This window comes from Oncorhynchus clarkii, chromosome 28 (genome assembly GCF_045791955.1).
Source record: "Oncorhynchus clarkii lewisi isolate Uvic-CL-2024 chromosome 28, UVic_Ocla_1.0, whole genome shotgun sequence".
NCBI classification, from domain to species: Eukaryota; Metazoa; Chordata; class Actinopteri; order Salmoniformes; family Salmonidae; genus Oncorhynchus; species Oncorhynchus clarkii.
Genome location: NC_092174.1, coordinates 24,040,670 through 24,055,518, shown reverse-complemented (window position 1 = coordinate 24,055,518; position 14,849 = coordinate 24,040,670). Strand labels below are relative to the sequence as shown.

The window sequence follows — 14,849 nt, the reverse complement described above, 5'->3', positions numbered from 1 at the left end:
TGTGGGTTGTAGACTCCGTCTCATGCTACCACTAGAGTGAAAGCACCGCCAGCATTCAAGTGACCAAAACATCAGCCAGGAAGCATAGGAACTGAGAAGTGGTCTGTGGTCACCACCTGCAGAACCACACCCTTAATTGGGGGTGTCTTGCTAATTGCCTATAATTTCCACCTGTTGTCTATTCCATTTGCACAACAGCATGTGAAATGTATTGTGAATCAGTGTTGCTTCCTAAGTGGACAGTTTGATTTCACAGAAGTGTGATTGACTTGGAGTTACATTGTGTTGTTTAAGTGTTCCCTTTATTTTTTTGAGCAGTGTATTTAGACCCCTTAATAGTTGGAAAAATTCATGTAACAGCCATATTCTGAAATTGAGGGAAAAATTTAAAAAAAATCTATGTACACACAATAACCCTTTATGACAATGCAAAAAACGCATTTTAGAAAATGTTAGCAAATTTATGAAAAAAAAATGATATCACATTTACATAAGTATTCAGACCCTTTTACTCAGTACTTTGTTGAAGCACCTTTGGCAGCGATTACAGGTTCAATTCTTCTTGGGTATGATGCTACAAGTTTGGCACACCTGTATTTGAGGAGTTTCTCCCATTCTTCTCTGCAGATCCTCTCAAGCTCTGTCAGGTTGGATGGGGAGCGTCGCTGCACAGATATTTTCAGGTCTCTCCAGAGATGTTCGATCGGGTTCAAGTCCGGGCTCTGGCTGACAGTGGTGTAAAGTACTTAAGTCAAAAATAAAGTACTACTATTTAAGCAGTTTTGGGGGGTATCTGTACATTACTTTACAATTTATATTTTTGACAACTTTTACTTTACTACATTCCTAAAGAAAATATTTTCCCTGACAACCCAATGTACTCTTTACATTTTGAATGCTTAGCAGGACAGGGACATTGTGAAATTTACGCACTTATTGTATATATTTTTTATTTTTCAATTGAACCTTTATTTAACTAGGCAAGTCAGTTAAGAACAAATTCTTATTTACAATGACGACCTACACCGGCCAAACCGGTGATGCTTGGCATTCAGGCCAAAGAGTTCAGTCTTCGCTTCATCAGACCAGAGAATCTTGTTTCTCATGGTCTGAGATTCTTTAGGTGCCTTTGGACAAACTCCAAGCGGGCTGTCGTGTGCCTTTTTATCAAGGAGTGGCATCCATCTGGTCACTCTACCATAAATGCCTGATTGGTGGAGTACTGTAGACATGGTTGTCCTTCTGGAAGTTTCTCTCATCACAGAGGAACTCTGGAGCTCTGTCAGTGGGATCATTGGGTTGTTGGTCACATCTCTGACATCTCCCCCGATTGCTCAATTTGGCCTGGTGGCAAGCTCTAGGAAGAGTCTAAACATGATGGACATGATGGAGGCCACCATGTTCTTTAGGACCTTCAATGCTGCAGACATGTTTAGGTACCCTTCCCCAGATGTGTCTCAAAACAATCCTGTCTCGGAGCTCTACGGACAATTCCTTCGACCTCATGGCGTATAGATTGCTGAGTATTTTTTTAATTTAATCCATTTTAGAATAAGGCTGTAATGTAACAAAGTGGAAAAAGTCAAGGGGTCTGAATACTTTCCGAAGGCACTGTATACCACAAATGCACTTAATTTTCATAAGACTTTGTGCGACAAGATTCCTTGTTTTTTTTAAAAGCCAAACAGATGGTCTCTGTTCTCCTTGACAAATTGATCGACTGCAAGTCAATTCTGTCACATCATGTGCTCTTCCCCAGCGGGGTCCACCCTATGTTCCCTGGGCCCTGTGCTCCCTCAGTCCCCACTGAACCAATTTCAATCAAAATTGGCACAAAAAACAAAAATATCAACGCAACATGTAAAATGTTGCTCCCATGTTTCATGATCTGAAATAAAAAATCCCTTACATTTTCCACATGCACAAAAAAAGCTTATTTCTCAAATGTTGTGCACATTTGTTTACATCCCTGTTAGTTTGCATTTCTTCTTTGCCAAGATAATCCATCCACCTGACAGGCGTGGCATATCAAGAAGCTGATTAAACCGCATGATAAAAGGCTACTCTAAAATGTTCAGTTTTGTCACAAGACAATGCCACAGATGAGTATTTCTGTCTGTAATAAAGCCCTTCTAATTGGCTGGGCCTAGCTCCCCAGTGGGTGGGCATATGCCCTCCCAGGCCCACCCATGGCTGTGCCCCTGCCCAGTCATGTGAAATCCATAGATTAGGGCCTAATTTATTTATTTCAATTTACTATTTGCTTATATGAATTGTAACACCAGTAAAATCATGAATTGTTGCATCTTGCATTAATATTTTTGTTCAGTATCATTTATATTGTTTTGGGGATGGAGATAATTAGAATAATACCCAGTGTGCTTTGCAAATGTTCATTTTCACACATTTGTCATTTAGCAGACATTTTTATCACACCAGAGTGGCATCACACTTCCATCACACAGTAAATTTGGGGTGATAGAGGGCCACAAAATTGTGAGATACTATTAAAATGTTATAGAAAAGTACTGTATGTTTTATTTAAATTGTAACTAATCACAAAATACATTGCATTGTAGTTCAAGCCAGTGAAATACACATTTCAATTGCTCTTGAGTATTTTGTATTTCAAAAACATGTACGGTAACAGAAATACTGCCCATCTCTGTTCAATCATGCAACAGTGGATCAACTCACCAAAAGGCATGAGTACATCAAGAGTGAAAAATATAAGCTATGTAAAATGTTATCACTCCCTTTTTAACCTGGGTAATATTATGCGTAGTGGAGGATGCAGGATGACACATGAATAAACACATAGCCATCCCAAAACTACACTGCCAGCTGTCCTGAGGCATGAGTAAATACACTTTTTATACTCTAGTAATACAGTGCCTTGCAAAAGTATTAATCCCCTTGGTGTTTTTTCTATTTTGTTGCATTACAACCTGTAATTGAAATTGATTTTTGTTTGGATTTCATGTAATGGACATACACAAAATAGTGAAAATTGGTGAAGTGAAAATTTAAAAATTACTTGTTTCAAACAACAACAACAAAAAAAAGTGGTGCGTGCATGTGTTCCCCCCTTTGCTATGAAGTCCCGAAATAAGATCTTGTGCAACCAATTGCCTCCAGAAGTCACACAATTAGTTAGATTGCACACAGGTGGACTTTATTTAAGTGTCACATGATCTGTCACATGATTTCAGTATATATACACCTGTTCTGAAAGGCCCCAGAGTCTGCAACACCACTAAGCAAGGGGCAACATGAAGACCAAGGAGCCACTGTATAGAGAAGCGATAGCTTTCTCAGAAAACTGAGAATTGACCCGGAGCAAAGTGCACTCGCAACAAACCAGTATATCTAGATTGAAGGTGCCTCAGTCAGAGCACATTTTTCAGGTAAGGTTTGAAAGTGGATGAGGTGAATCATGTAGTGCGGGTACACGCGCACACACACACAAGTTGTATGGACTACTGAGCATCATTGTGTAACAGTATCTTGTGATACAGAGAGCTCTTACTGTGAACAAATATTTTGAGTCGGTGGATTACATTTAGGATGTTGGATAAATAGCATGTAATCGCCGTCATTAAGCAATTGGGGACATTATGCTAATATCCTCAGGGTTTTGTATTCAGTGAAGAGAGTAATCCTGTGAGCCACTGACTGCTGCTGTGCTGCTGCTTCACACCAGGAAAATACATCTCTAGAAAGTCAGCTTCTCAGTGCTTGCAATGTCTGTAGTTCTCCATTCAGAGAACCGTTTTCTGTAACGAGTGTGGCTTACAGTAATTTAATTTCGTTCTGTATTAACAGTTGTTGAAAATAAACAAAGGGTTCATTTAACATGTTTTAAGCTTTTTAAATTAATCGATTAAAAAAAACTGCAGGACGTGTACAAAACACCCATTTATAGGATTTGATGTGTGGCATCCACTTAAAATGAAAATCCATTGGAAATGAGTGAACTAATGGGATACTGAAATCAATGGTTTGTGTTCTACATCAGTACAGCCCAACAGCTTGCCTCAAGTACAGAATATAAGAGCTGGATCATGCTTGAAAATCAGACATGTTACACAGATGTTGACTGACACCTGGTGGTTTAAAGTAATGTATTAGGATTATTGTTGAATGAGAAAAGTGAACACCAGAAACTTGTGATGGGAAATATTGGATTTGGAATCTGTGTACAGAGCATTGTAGTGACATTATCTTGAACCATTTGGAAGGAACACAATACATTTCCAGATTAATCACTTACCCCAGAGCCAAACTTTATTAGGCAAGCTGGTGATACATGTTAACTGTGTACTATGCTAATTCAGGATACCGTGAAAACATTGTGAGAAACAACAACCACAATCTACATCTGAATTCATTAGCAAATTGCATAGATTATTGGCAACACTACTTTAATAAAATATAGAACGCATCACAGGAGGTTGGTGGCACCTCAATTGGGAAGAACGGGTTTGTGGTAATGACTTGAGTGGAATCAGTGGAATGGTATCAAATACATCAAACATGGTTTCCATGTGTTTGATGCCATTCCATTTCCGTTTTCCCCTCCGCAGCCTCCACTGGAAGACATACACAAAATTCATTTTGAGGGACACAAAGGGAAACAGAGTTGGTATTTCTACAGTATGTCCACAGTATTATAGGCTACTAATCTGATCTAATCTACTGATCTGTACTAGGCTGCTGATCTGTACTAGAGATACTAAATGCTACTGATCTAATCTACTGATCTGTACTAGAAATACTAAAAGCTCTGACAGCAGTGATATTAAAAACATAACAGATAGTGGGCAATAATACAGTATCCTGAGTGGGTGATCTGAGTTATGCTCAGATAGATGCTGCTCTTCCAGCTGACACAGTGTTGTTGACAGAGCACCATGCAGGCAGGCAGGCTAGTTGTTAATAGACAAACTGTTTGGATCCATGTCTGTTTTATACCATTGGGTCTCACCTCTGGTCGACATCTTAGAGAGGTGACATGAAAACAAACACTGAGACAAATCCATTGTGATTCAAACTGAGGCTGCTCTCAGACACAGACTAAGCTTAGTCCCGGACTAAAAAGCTATTATAATACATGTTTCAATGCATGCTTTTTAGTCCAGGATCAGGGTTATTCTGTGTCCAGGAAACCAGCCCTTAATGAGCATGGATGTTTTAACCATCGAGATGCTATTCCATTACCATACCAGACTCGCTTTCTACTCGAACGTGGGCCAGTGACCCATCTCTGCACTCAGTTGTGGCAGGGTTGAGAACTCTAAAGGGTTTGAAATCATTTAATTCATTCCAATGTCTTTTTCCTCCTGGTTACCTCTTTTCCGAGGTCTGCAGCACCTGTTCGTAGGGTGGAGGAGGGAGGTTGCAGTAGGCGGGAGGGGGAGGGTGTGGGTAGGGTGCTGCCATGTGGGAGGGGTGGACCGGGTGGGGATGGGCTTGTATGGGGTATGTAGGTGTGAGTATCATCCCTCCTGAGGCTCCATAGTTTTGCATGCCGGGCTGCTGCAGTCCTAGAGGACAAAGAGAGTAGAGAAATGAATGGAATTTACCATGGTCACCATCTATGCACTATGTATTGTGTCAAGTTTTATTTCGTAAGGTTGACGTAAATAACGGGGCCAGCAATACAGGGCAGATCACAACACACACAACACACAATACCACTATCCTCTAGACGTCTGCATTGTGACTGCTACATTTCCTGACTGCTATAGTGAAAGCTGAACTGATGATGATGATGAGTGATGTTTGGGTTTAGAGAGTATGTGTTACAGGCATGAATATGAATAAGCAGCATTTCTCTCCAACAGCTCAGTTTCCATTGGTCCACTCAGGGACAAGGATGGACCATGGTGCAGGATTGAACTAGAACATATTACATTTTACACCTCAACACAGATAACATATGGAATATTAGCACCGTTATGTTTTACTCCAATTCCCTCCGGAGCCAGAACATTAAATATTAATACCAATATTTTCAGGTCAGTGACTGCAGGGTCTTGGAGGAGAGTGTGTGTGTATGAGAGAGAGAGAGGAGAAGGGAATAGGGTGCCATTTGGGACGCAGATCCAGAATCAGTAGTACAGTCAATCACTGTACTGTATGAGATCAGAGACACAGGTCCCATCTGTCCCGATATCAGAAGTTACTGAGGACTGGAGCAAACTGAGAAAAGTTCCTTTGTACTGCTGTGTATAAATTACTGTGGAATAGTTAGCAATGAAATGAGAAGGAGACAAGGACATGAGTAGACGGGTGGAGTGGGAGATAAAGTGAAGGAGATCTGGAGAGAGGATGTGGGAGTGGGTAGTTGAATGAGAAAATGAAGGAGGTGTACTTGGAAAGAAATAGGATATTTAGTGAGGGTAGGGAGAATGGGAGAGGGATTGGATGTATAAGTATGATATGAAGAGGAGGAAGTGGAGGAAGAGGACATGGCACAAGGCGGTTGGTGTGACTGTGACTCACCTGAAGCTGTCATTGGGTGTCTGGTGAATGACACATTGAAGGTGTCCTCAGGAAGTGGGGAGGGGTTCATGCGTCTGCGGATGAAAAACCCTGCCCCACAGCAGAACAATACGCCCATCATCAGCAGGAGCCTGCAAACACAGACAGCAAAACTTGAACGTTTATTCAGAACTTTATACGAGCATCGTCAACTCCAATGTAATATGTACATAGCCTTACAGCCAGAATGAGATACATGAAAGAAAGAGAGAGCTGGAAGATTTTCTGACCTTACAAGGGAAAGAGACCTCCATGCATTGAGTCCTCTGACATCAATGGTAGTCTTTGAAAGACCTTACATGCTCAATTTAATGAAGTTAGAGAGTTCATCCTTGACAGTCTGGACTCTTATTACACAAGTAAAATAATATCCCAATAGCCCAGTATCGATATAAATTGGACAATCATGTACAGTACCAGTCAAAAGCTACACACCTACTCATTCAAGGGTTTTTCTTTATTTTGACTATTTTCTACATTGTAGAATAATAGTGAAGACATCAAAAAAGACTAATCGAAATATGCAGTGCCTTGCGAAAGTATTCGGCCCCCTTGAACTTTGCGACCTTTTGCCACATTTCAGGCTTCAAACATAAAGATATAAAACTGTATTTTTTTGTGAAGAATCAACAAGTGGGACACAATCATGAAGTGGAACGACATTTATTGGATATTTCAAACTTTTTTAACAAATCAAAAACTGAAAAATTGGGCGTGCAAAATTATTCAGCCCCCTTAAGTTAATACTTTGTAGCGCCACCTTTTGCTGCGATTACAGCTGTAAGTCGCTTGGGGTATGTCTCTATCAGTTTTGCACATCGAGAGACTGAAATTTTTTCCCATTCCTCCTTGCAAAACAGCTCGAGCTCAGTGAGGTTGGATGGAGAGCATTTGTGAACAGCAGTTTTCAGTTCTTTCCACAGATTCTCGATTGGATTCAGGTCTGGACTTTGACTTGGCCATTCTAACACCTGGATATGTTTATTTTTGAACCATTCCATTGTAGATTTTGCTTTATGTTTTGGATCATTGTCTTGTTGGAAGACAAATCTCCATCCCAGTCTCAGGTCTTTTGCAGACTCCATCAGGTTTTCTTCCAGAATGGTCCTGTATTTGGCTCCATCCATCTTCCCATCAATTTTAACCATCTTCCCTGTCCCTGCTGAAGAAAAGCAGGCCCAAACCATGATGCTGCCACCACCATGTTTGACAGTGGGGATGGTGTGTTCAGCTGTATTGCTTTTACGCCAAACATAACGTTTTGCATTGTTGCCAAAAAGTTCCATTTTGGTTTCATCTGACCAGAGCACCTTCTTCCACATGTTTGGTGTGTCTCCCAGGTGGCTTGTGGCAAACTTTAAACAACACTTTTTATGGATATCTTTAAGAAATGGCTTTCTTCTTGCCACTCTTCCATAAAGGCCAGATTTGTGCAATATACGACTGATTGTTGTCCTATGGACAGAGTCTCCCACCTCAGCTGTAGATCTCTGCAGTTCATCCAGAGTGATCATGGGCCTCTTGGCTGCATCTCTGATCAGTCTTCTCCTTGTATGAGCTGAAAGTTTAGAGGGACGGCCAGGTCTTGGTAGATTTGCAGTGGTCTGATACTCCTTCCATTTCAATATTATCGCTTGCACAGTGCTCCTTGGGATGTTTAAAGCTTGGGAAATATTTTTGTATCCAAATCCGGCTTTAAACTTCTACACAACAGTATCTCGGACCTGCCTGGTGTGTTCCTTGTTCTTCATGATGCTCTCTGCGCTTTTAACGGACCTCTGAGACTATCACAGTGCAGGTGCATTTATACGTAGACTTGATTACACACAGGTGGATTGTATTTATCATCATTAGTCATTTAGGTCAACATTGGATCATTCAGAGATCCTCACTGAACTTCTGGAGAGAGTTTGCTGCACTGAAAGTAAAGGGGCTGAATAATTTTGCACGCCCAATTTTTCAGTTTTTGATTTGTTAAAAAAGTTTGAAATATCCAATAAATGTCGTTTCACTTCATGATTGTGTCCCACTTGTTGTTTATTCTTCACAAAAAAATACAGTTTTATATCTTTATGTTTGAAGCCTGAAATGTGGCAAAAGGTCGCAAAGTTCAAGGGGGCCGAATACTTTCGCAAGGCACTGTATTTAATATTTGAGATTCTTCAAAGTAGCCACCCTTTGCCTTGATGACAGCTTTGCACACTCTTGGCATTCTCTCAACCAGCTTCATGAGGTAGTCACATGGAATGCTTTTCCAACAGTCTTGAAGAACATATACTGAGCACTTGTTGGCTGCTTTTCCTTTACTCTGCGGTCCAACTCATCCCAAACCACCTCAATTGGGTTGAGGTTAGGTGATTGTGGAGGCCGGGTCATCTGATGCATCACTCTCCTTGTTGGTAAAATTGCCCTTACACAGCCTGGAGGTGTGTTTTGGGTCATTGTCCTGTTGAAAAACAAAGGACAGTCCCACCAAGCACAAACCAGATGGGGTGGCGTATCGCTGCAGAAACACTGACAGTGTCACCAGCAAAGCTCCTCCATGCTTCACGATGGGAACCACACAGGCGACCTCTGCGTCAAAGACACGGCGGTTGGAACTAAAAATATCAGACCAAAGGACATATTTCCACCGGTCTAATGTCCATTGCTCGTGTTTCTTGGCCCAAGCAATCTCTTCTTATTATCGGTGTCCTTAAGGAGTGGTTTCTTTGCAGCAATTTGACCATGAAGGCAGTTGATGTTGAACCATACTTAGGTAGCCTTTTCCCACCTGTGTGGTGTGGGTAGTTATTTTCTGTTTGGTGCGTTTTGCACCTGACGGAGCTGTTTCGGTTGTTCTTTTGTTGCTTGTTGTTTAGTGTTCAGCTAAATGATGAACACGTACCACACTGCGCTTTGGTCCTCACCTTCTTCCACCAACGGCCGTTACAATGAGACCAAAATGTAACTTTTTGGCCTGAACGCAAAACGATTTGTCTGGTGAAAACCCAATACATCTTTCCACCCAAAGAACACCATGCCTAAAGCAAGGCGGTGGCAGCATCCTGTTGTGGGGTTGTTTCTATTCAGCAGGGGCTGGAGCACTTGTCAGGATAAAAGGCAAAATGGAAAGTGCAAAATACCGACAGATTCTTGAGGAGAACCTGCAGCCTTGAATGTCCTTGAGTGGCCTAGTCAGAGCCCCGACATAAATGACTTAAAGAGTGCAGTCACCATGCAATTTGACTGAACTTGAACAATACTGCAAGGAAGAATGGACAAACATTGCACAGTCTAGGTGTGCAAAGTTAGTAGAGACGAAAACAAAGAGACTCATGGCTGTAATTCAAGCAAAAGGTGGTTCCACCAAGTATAACTCAGGGTGGTGTTCACTTATCCAAATAGGGTATTTTGCTGTTTTAATTTGAATTAATTTTCAGATTAAAAAAATAAAAAAAATATTTACCAGGCGACTGTGTGCAAATAAAGCCAGAAAAAGTCAGATTTTATGCGTTTCATTTCAGGCTGTAAGGCAACAAAATGTGAACATTTTGAAAGGGGGTGGTGACTTTCTATACCTGTTATGAATTTTATGAATAATGACTAAATAAATATAACATAGAATTATAACTAACAGAATCCTACCCTGTCACTGTATGATTGTATGAAATATATATCAGAATCAAAAATCTAAATCTGATGTGTGTAGTTCTAGTCAGAATTAGAACAAGGACTTTTTGTTCCTTTTTAATATGAAAGCAGGGTGCAAGTGTGAAACAAATGATAAGAAGAGCTATCAACCGACAATATGTTCTACTGTGTTCCTTACAGGACATTCTGTCCCCATCCAGGTAGGGGAGAGACCTTGGGCTTGTAGTAGATTGTATAACAGGTGGCAGACAATGTATGAGTAGGAGAAGACTTGTGAACTATATTGTCATTGTCTCTGAGAGGAGGAGGGACATTTATGACGAAATGTGAGGTATATAGACCAATGTACAGGAAATGATAAGCAGAGCTCTTGTAAATAAACATGCTGACTATGGTAGACTGGCACAGACAGAGTATTTTAATTGAAGTTCAGTTTATGAACATTGAGAACAAAATTATCTTAACAATATCCACTGTATATGTACATACAGTGCTTTCAGAAAGTATTCACACCCCTTTACTTTTCCAGATTTTTTTGGGTTACAGCCTGAATTTAAAATTGATTACATTTAGATGTTGTGTCACTTCTCTGCACACAATACCACATAATGTCAAAGTGGAATTTTGTTTGTAGAATTTTGGGGAAATTCATTAAAAAAAAATGTTTTTTTTAAATGTCTTGAGGCATTAAGTATTCAAACCCTTTGTTATGGCAAGCCTAAATAAATTCAGGGGAATAAATGTGCTTAAAAAATCCCATAAATTGCATGGACTCATTCTGTGTTCAAAAATATTGGTTAACATGATTTTTTAATGACTACCCCATCTCTGTACCACACACAATTATCTGTAAGGTCGCTCAATCAAGTAGTGAATTTGGTAGACGTGTGTTAAAAAAATATTGAGCATGGTGAAATTATTAATTAGGCTTTGGATGGTGTATCAATACACCCAGTCACTACAAAGATACCGGCATCCTTCCTAACTCATTCGCTGGAGAGAAAGGAAACTGCTCAGGGTTTTCCCCATGAGGCCAACAGTGATTTTAAAACAGTTACAGAGTTTGATGGTTGTGAAATGAGAAAGCTGAGGATGGATCAACAACATTGAGGTTACTCCACAATACTAACCTAAATGTCAGAGTGAAAAGAAGGAAGCTTGTACAGAATAAAAAATATATTTCAAAACATGCATCCTTTTTACAAGGCACTTACTGTAAGTAATACAGCAAAGAAAATGTTTTGTCCTGAATAAAAAGCATTATGTTTGGGGAAAATCCCACACAACCCATCACTGAGTACCACTTTTCATACTTTCAAGCATGGTGGTGGCTGCATCATGTTATGGGTATGCTTGTCATCGGCAAGGAATAGGGAGTTTTTTGTTGTTGATAGAAATAAACAGAATACAGATAAGCAAAAGGCAAAATCCTACAGGAAAATCTGGTTCAGTCTTCTTTCCAACTGACACTGGGAGACTAATTCACCTTTCAGCAGGACCATCACCTAAAACAGAAGGCCAAATCTACACTAGGGTTGCTTACCAAGATGACGTTTAATGTTCCCGAGTGTCCTAATTACAGTTCTGTCTAAATCGGTTTGAAAATCTATGGCAAGACTTGAAAATGGCTTTCTAGCAATGATCAACAACCAACTTGACAGAGCTTGAATAATTTTTAAAAGAGTAATGGGCAAATATTGTAGGTGTGCAAAGCTGTTAGAGACTTACCCAAAAAGACTCACAGCTGTAATCTCTGCCAAAGGTGTTTAACATATATTGTCTAAAGGGGGTGAATACTTATCTCCTCAATATATATTAGTGTTTTATTTTTCATACATTTTTTATAAATGTTAGAAATCTCTTCAATGTTATGGTATTTTGTGTAGATGGTTGATAAAAAGTCAAGTCAATCAATTTGAATCCCAATTTGTAACAACAAAATGTGTGAATACTTTCTGAAGGTACTCTACCTCAATTACCTCATACCCCTGCACATCGACTTGGTACTGGTCCTCAGTGTATAAAGCCAAGTTATCGTTAGCCCACTCATTGTGTATTTAGTTATCATGCTATAATTGTTCTATTATTTATCTCTGCATTGTTGGGAAGATATCATAAGTAAGCATTTCATTGTTAGTTTACACCTGTTGTTTTACGAAGCATGTGACAATAACATTTGATTTGAGGTGAAGGATTTGTTGTAAAATATAGTATAAGGACCTTTCTCTCAAACAGGTGTACTGAACTAAAGAACCAACCAAAGTCAAGATGAACCTCTACGCTGAAGCATGAACAGTCATGCATGCACTAGTTTGTCCACCCGCACCCGCTTGTAATTGCTAATAACCCATCCCTGAATGGGCAAGACAATAGATTTAAGTGCCTTTGAATGGGGTATGGTAGTAGGTGCCAGGCGCACCAGTTTGAGTATATCAAGAACTACAATTCTGCTGGGGTTTTCATGCTCAACAGTTTCCCGTGTATATTAAAAATGGTCCACCACCCAAAGAACATCCAGCGAACTTGACACAACTGTGGGAAGCATTGGAGTCAATATGAGCCAGCATGCTTTCAACACCTTGTCGTCCATGGTCCGAAAATTGAGACTGTTCTGAGGGCAAAAGTGGGTGCAACCCAATATTAGGAAGGTGTTCCTAATGTTTTGTACAATCAGTATAAGTTTCTGCTTATAAAACCAGACATTTTGGTAGGCTATTTCTTAGTCAACTTGTCTATAATTAGATACATGTAGCTTTTCTTGTCATTATGTTTCCATAGAAGACTAAATAAACCCTAGCTCACCAGAATATTGGTACGTCTGCTTCCAGCTAACACTCTCAAACATGTAGATCCCCTGAACGCAGCTCACTCTCCAGCTCACACTGTCAAACACGTATATGCCCTGAACGCAGCTCATTCTCCAGATCCCAATCACCTGAATTCGAATCACCTGTTCACACACCTGTATGTCATTATCACACAGTATTTAGTTCAGTTCTTTGCACCCCATCATTGTGAGATAGTTTGTTTTGTGACACACTTCTAGTCGGCACGCTGGTTTTCCTGTAATTTAATCCTCCCGTGTATGATTATTTTTGCATACCTCACTAAGACACCTTTTGCCTATTCCCTGCCTGTACTTTAGCCTATCGGATTTCCTGTTATCAACCTATTGCCTGATCTCCCAGACGACGTTACTAGCCTTTTCCCTGCCTGTACTGTTGCCTTTTTGGACCCCCTGTGTATGACCTTCTGCCTGCCCCTGGACCCAGCTACCTGCCTCCTCCTGTGGTCCTTTACAAATAAAACATCTGCTGCACCATGTGCTTGAAACCAGCTCTCTGTCTCTGTCCCTCGTGTTCATTACAAACATAAATCAAAAGAATGAATGCTTCAATCTAGGATGAACAAAAATATAAACGAAACATGCAAATTTATCAAGATTTTAGTTTAGTTCATATAAGGAAATCAGTCAATTGCAATAAATTCATTAGGCCCTAATCTATGGTTATCTATGGATTTCACACGGCTGGGAAGGGGGGAAGCCATGGGTGGGCCTGGAATGGGAGCTAGGTCCAGCCAATCAGAATGTGTTTTTCCCCACTAATGGGATTTATTACAGACAGAAACATTCCTCAGTTTCATCAGCTGTTTGTGCGGCTGGTCTCAGACAATCCCGCAGGTGAAGAAGCCGGTTTGGGGGTCCTGGCCTTGCCTGGTTACACATGGTCTGTGAATTTTTTCCGGGTTGGACTTACTGCCAAATTCTCTAAGACGACATTGGAGGCGGTTTATGGTAGAGAAATTGACATCAATTCTCTGGCAACAGCTCTGGTGGACATTCCTGCAGTCAGTATGCCAATTGCCTGCTCCCTCAAAACTTGAGACATCTGTGACATTGTGTTGCGTGACAAAACTGCACATTTTAGAGTAGCCTTTTATTGTCCACAACACAAGAGCACCTGTATAATGATCATGCTGTTTAATCAGCTTCTTGATATGCTACACCTGTCAGGTGGATGGATTATGTTTGCAAAGGAAAAATGCTCACATTTCTGGGATCTTTAATTTCAGCTCATGAAACATGGGATCAACAATTTACATGTTGCGTTTATATTTTTGTTCGGTGTATATATAGTTGACATCAGTAAAGTTTTTCTCTGTCATCTCTACTTTCGCGGAGCAAAGGCGTTTAGGGACCGGGGAGATAATGCAATAACTCTACCCAAAAAAATGTAAAGATTTTCTGTGCAAATTGTCCAAATGACACCAGTTTGACCGGCTTGTATTGGAAATAGAAAGCTGTGAAAACAATCCATGTTTCTGATAATATTTCAGTTTGGCTTGAATGCATATTTTATTTGGTTTAAATAGTATCAGCTTTAATGATGCTGATAAAGATAATGCCTTTTATAGAAGGTATCTAATTGTGCATTTGCATTCTCTCAGGATGCTGAAAGAAATAAATCATATTTCTCCACTCCTGTTCCAGAGTCAAAATGTAGCCAAAATGTATCATTTTACTGCGAGAAATGCTTAATTCTGAAGGAGTTAATATAAAGGTTATTGTAAATAAGAAAGTGTTCTAGCTTGTTATGGCTAGCGTTCCCCTAGGGGGTTATGAGCCCCTCCTTTATAGTAGAATCATACAACCAGAATCTAAAGACGGT

General features: G+C 40.2%; 1 protein-coding gene across 1 annotated transcript in view; it reads right to left on the bottom strand.

Annotated features, from left to right (window-relative positions):
* Positions 1-4,264: 4,264 nt before the first annotated feature.
* Positions 4,265-14,849, bottom strand: part of LOC139387088 (WW domain binding protein VOPP1-like) — a 28,689-nt gene continuing 18,104 nt past the window's right edge. The window contains exons 4-5 of the mRNA XM_071133083.1: positions 6,508-6,638; positions 4,265-5,546 (exon numbers count right to left, since the gene is read on the bottom strand). Coding sequence (XP_070989184.1) covers positions 5,347-5,546; positions 6,508-6,638 — 331 coding nt within the window. The 3' untranslated portion in view covers positions 4,265-5,346. The remainder of the gene's footprint in view (positions 5,547-6,507; positions 6,639-14,849) is intronic.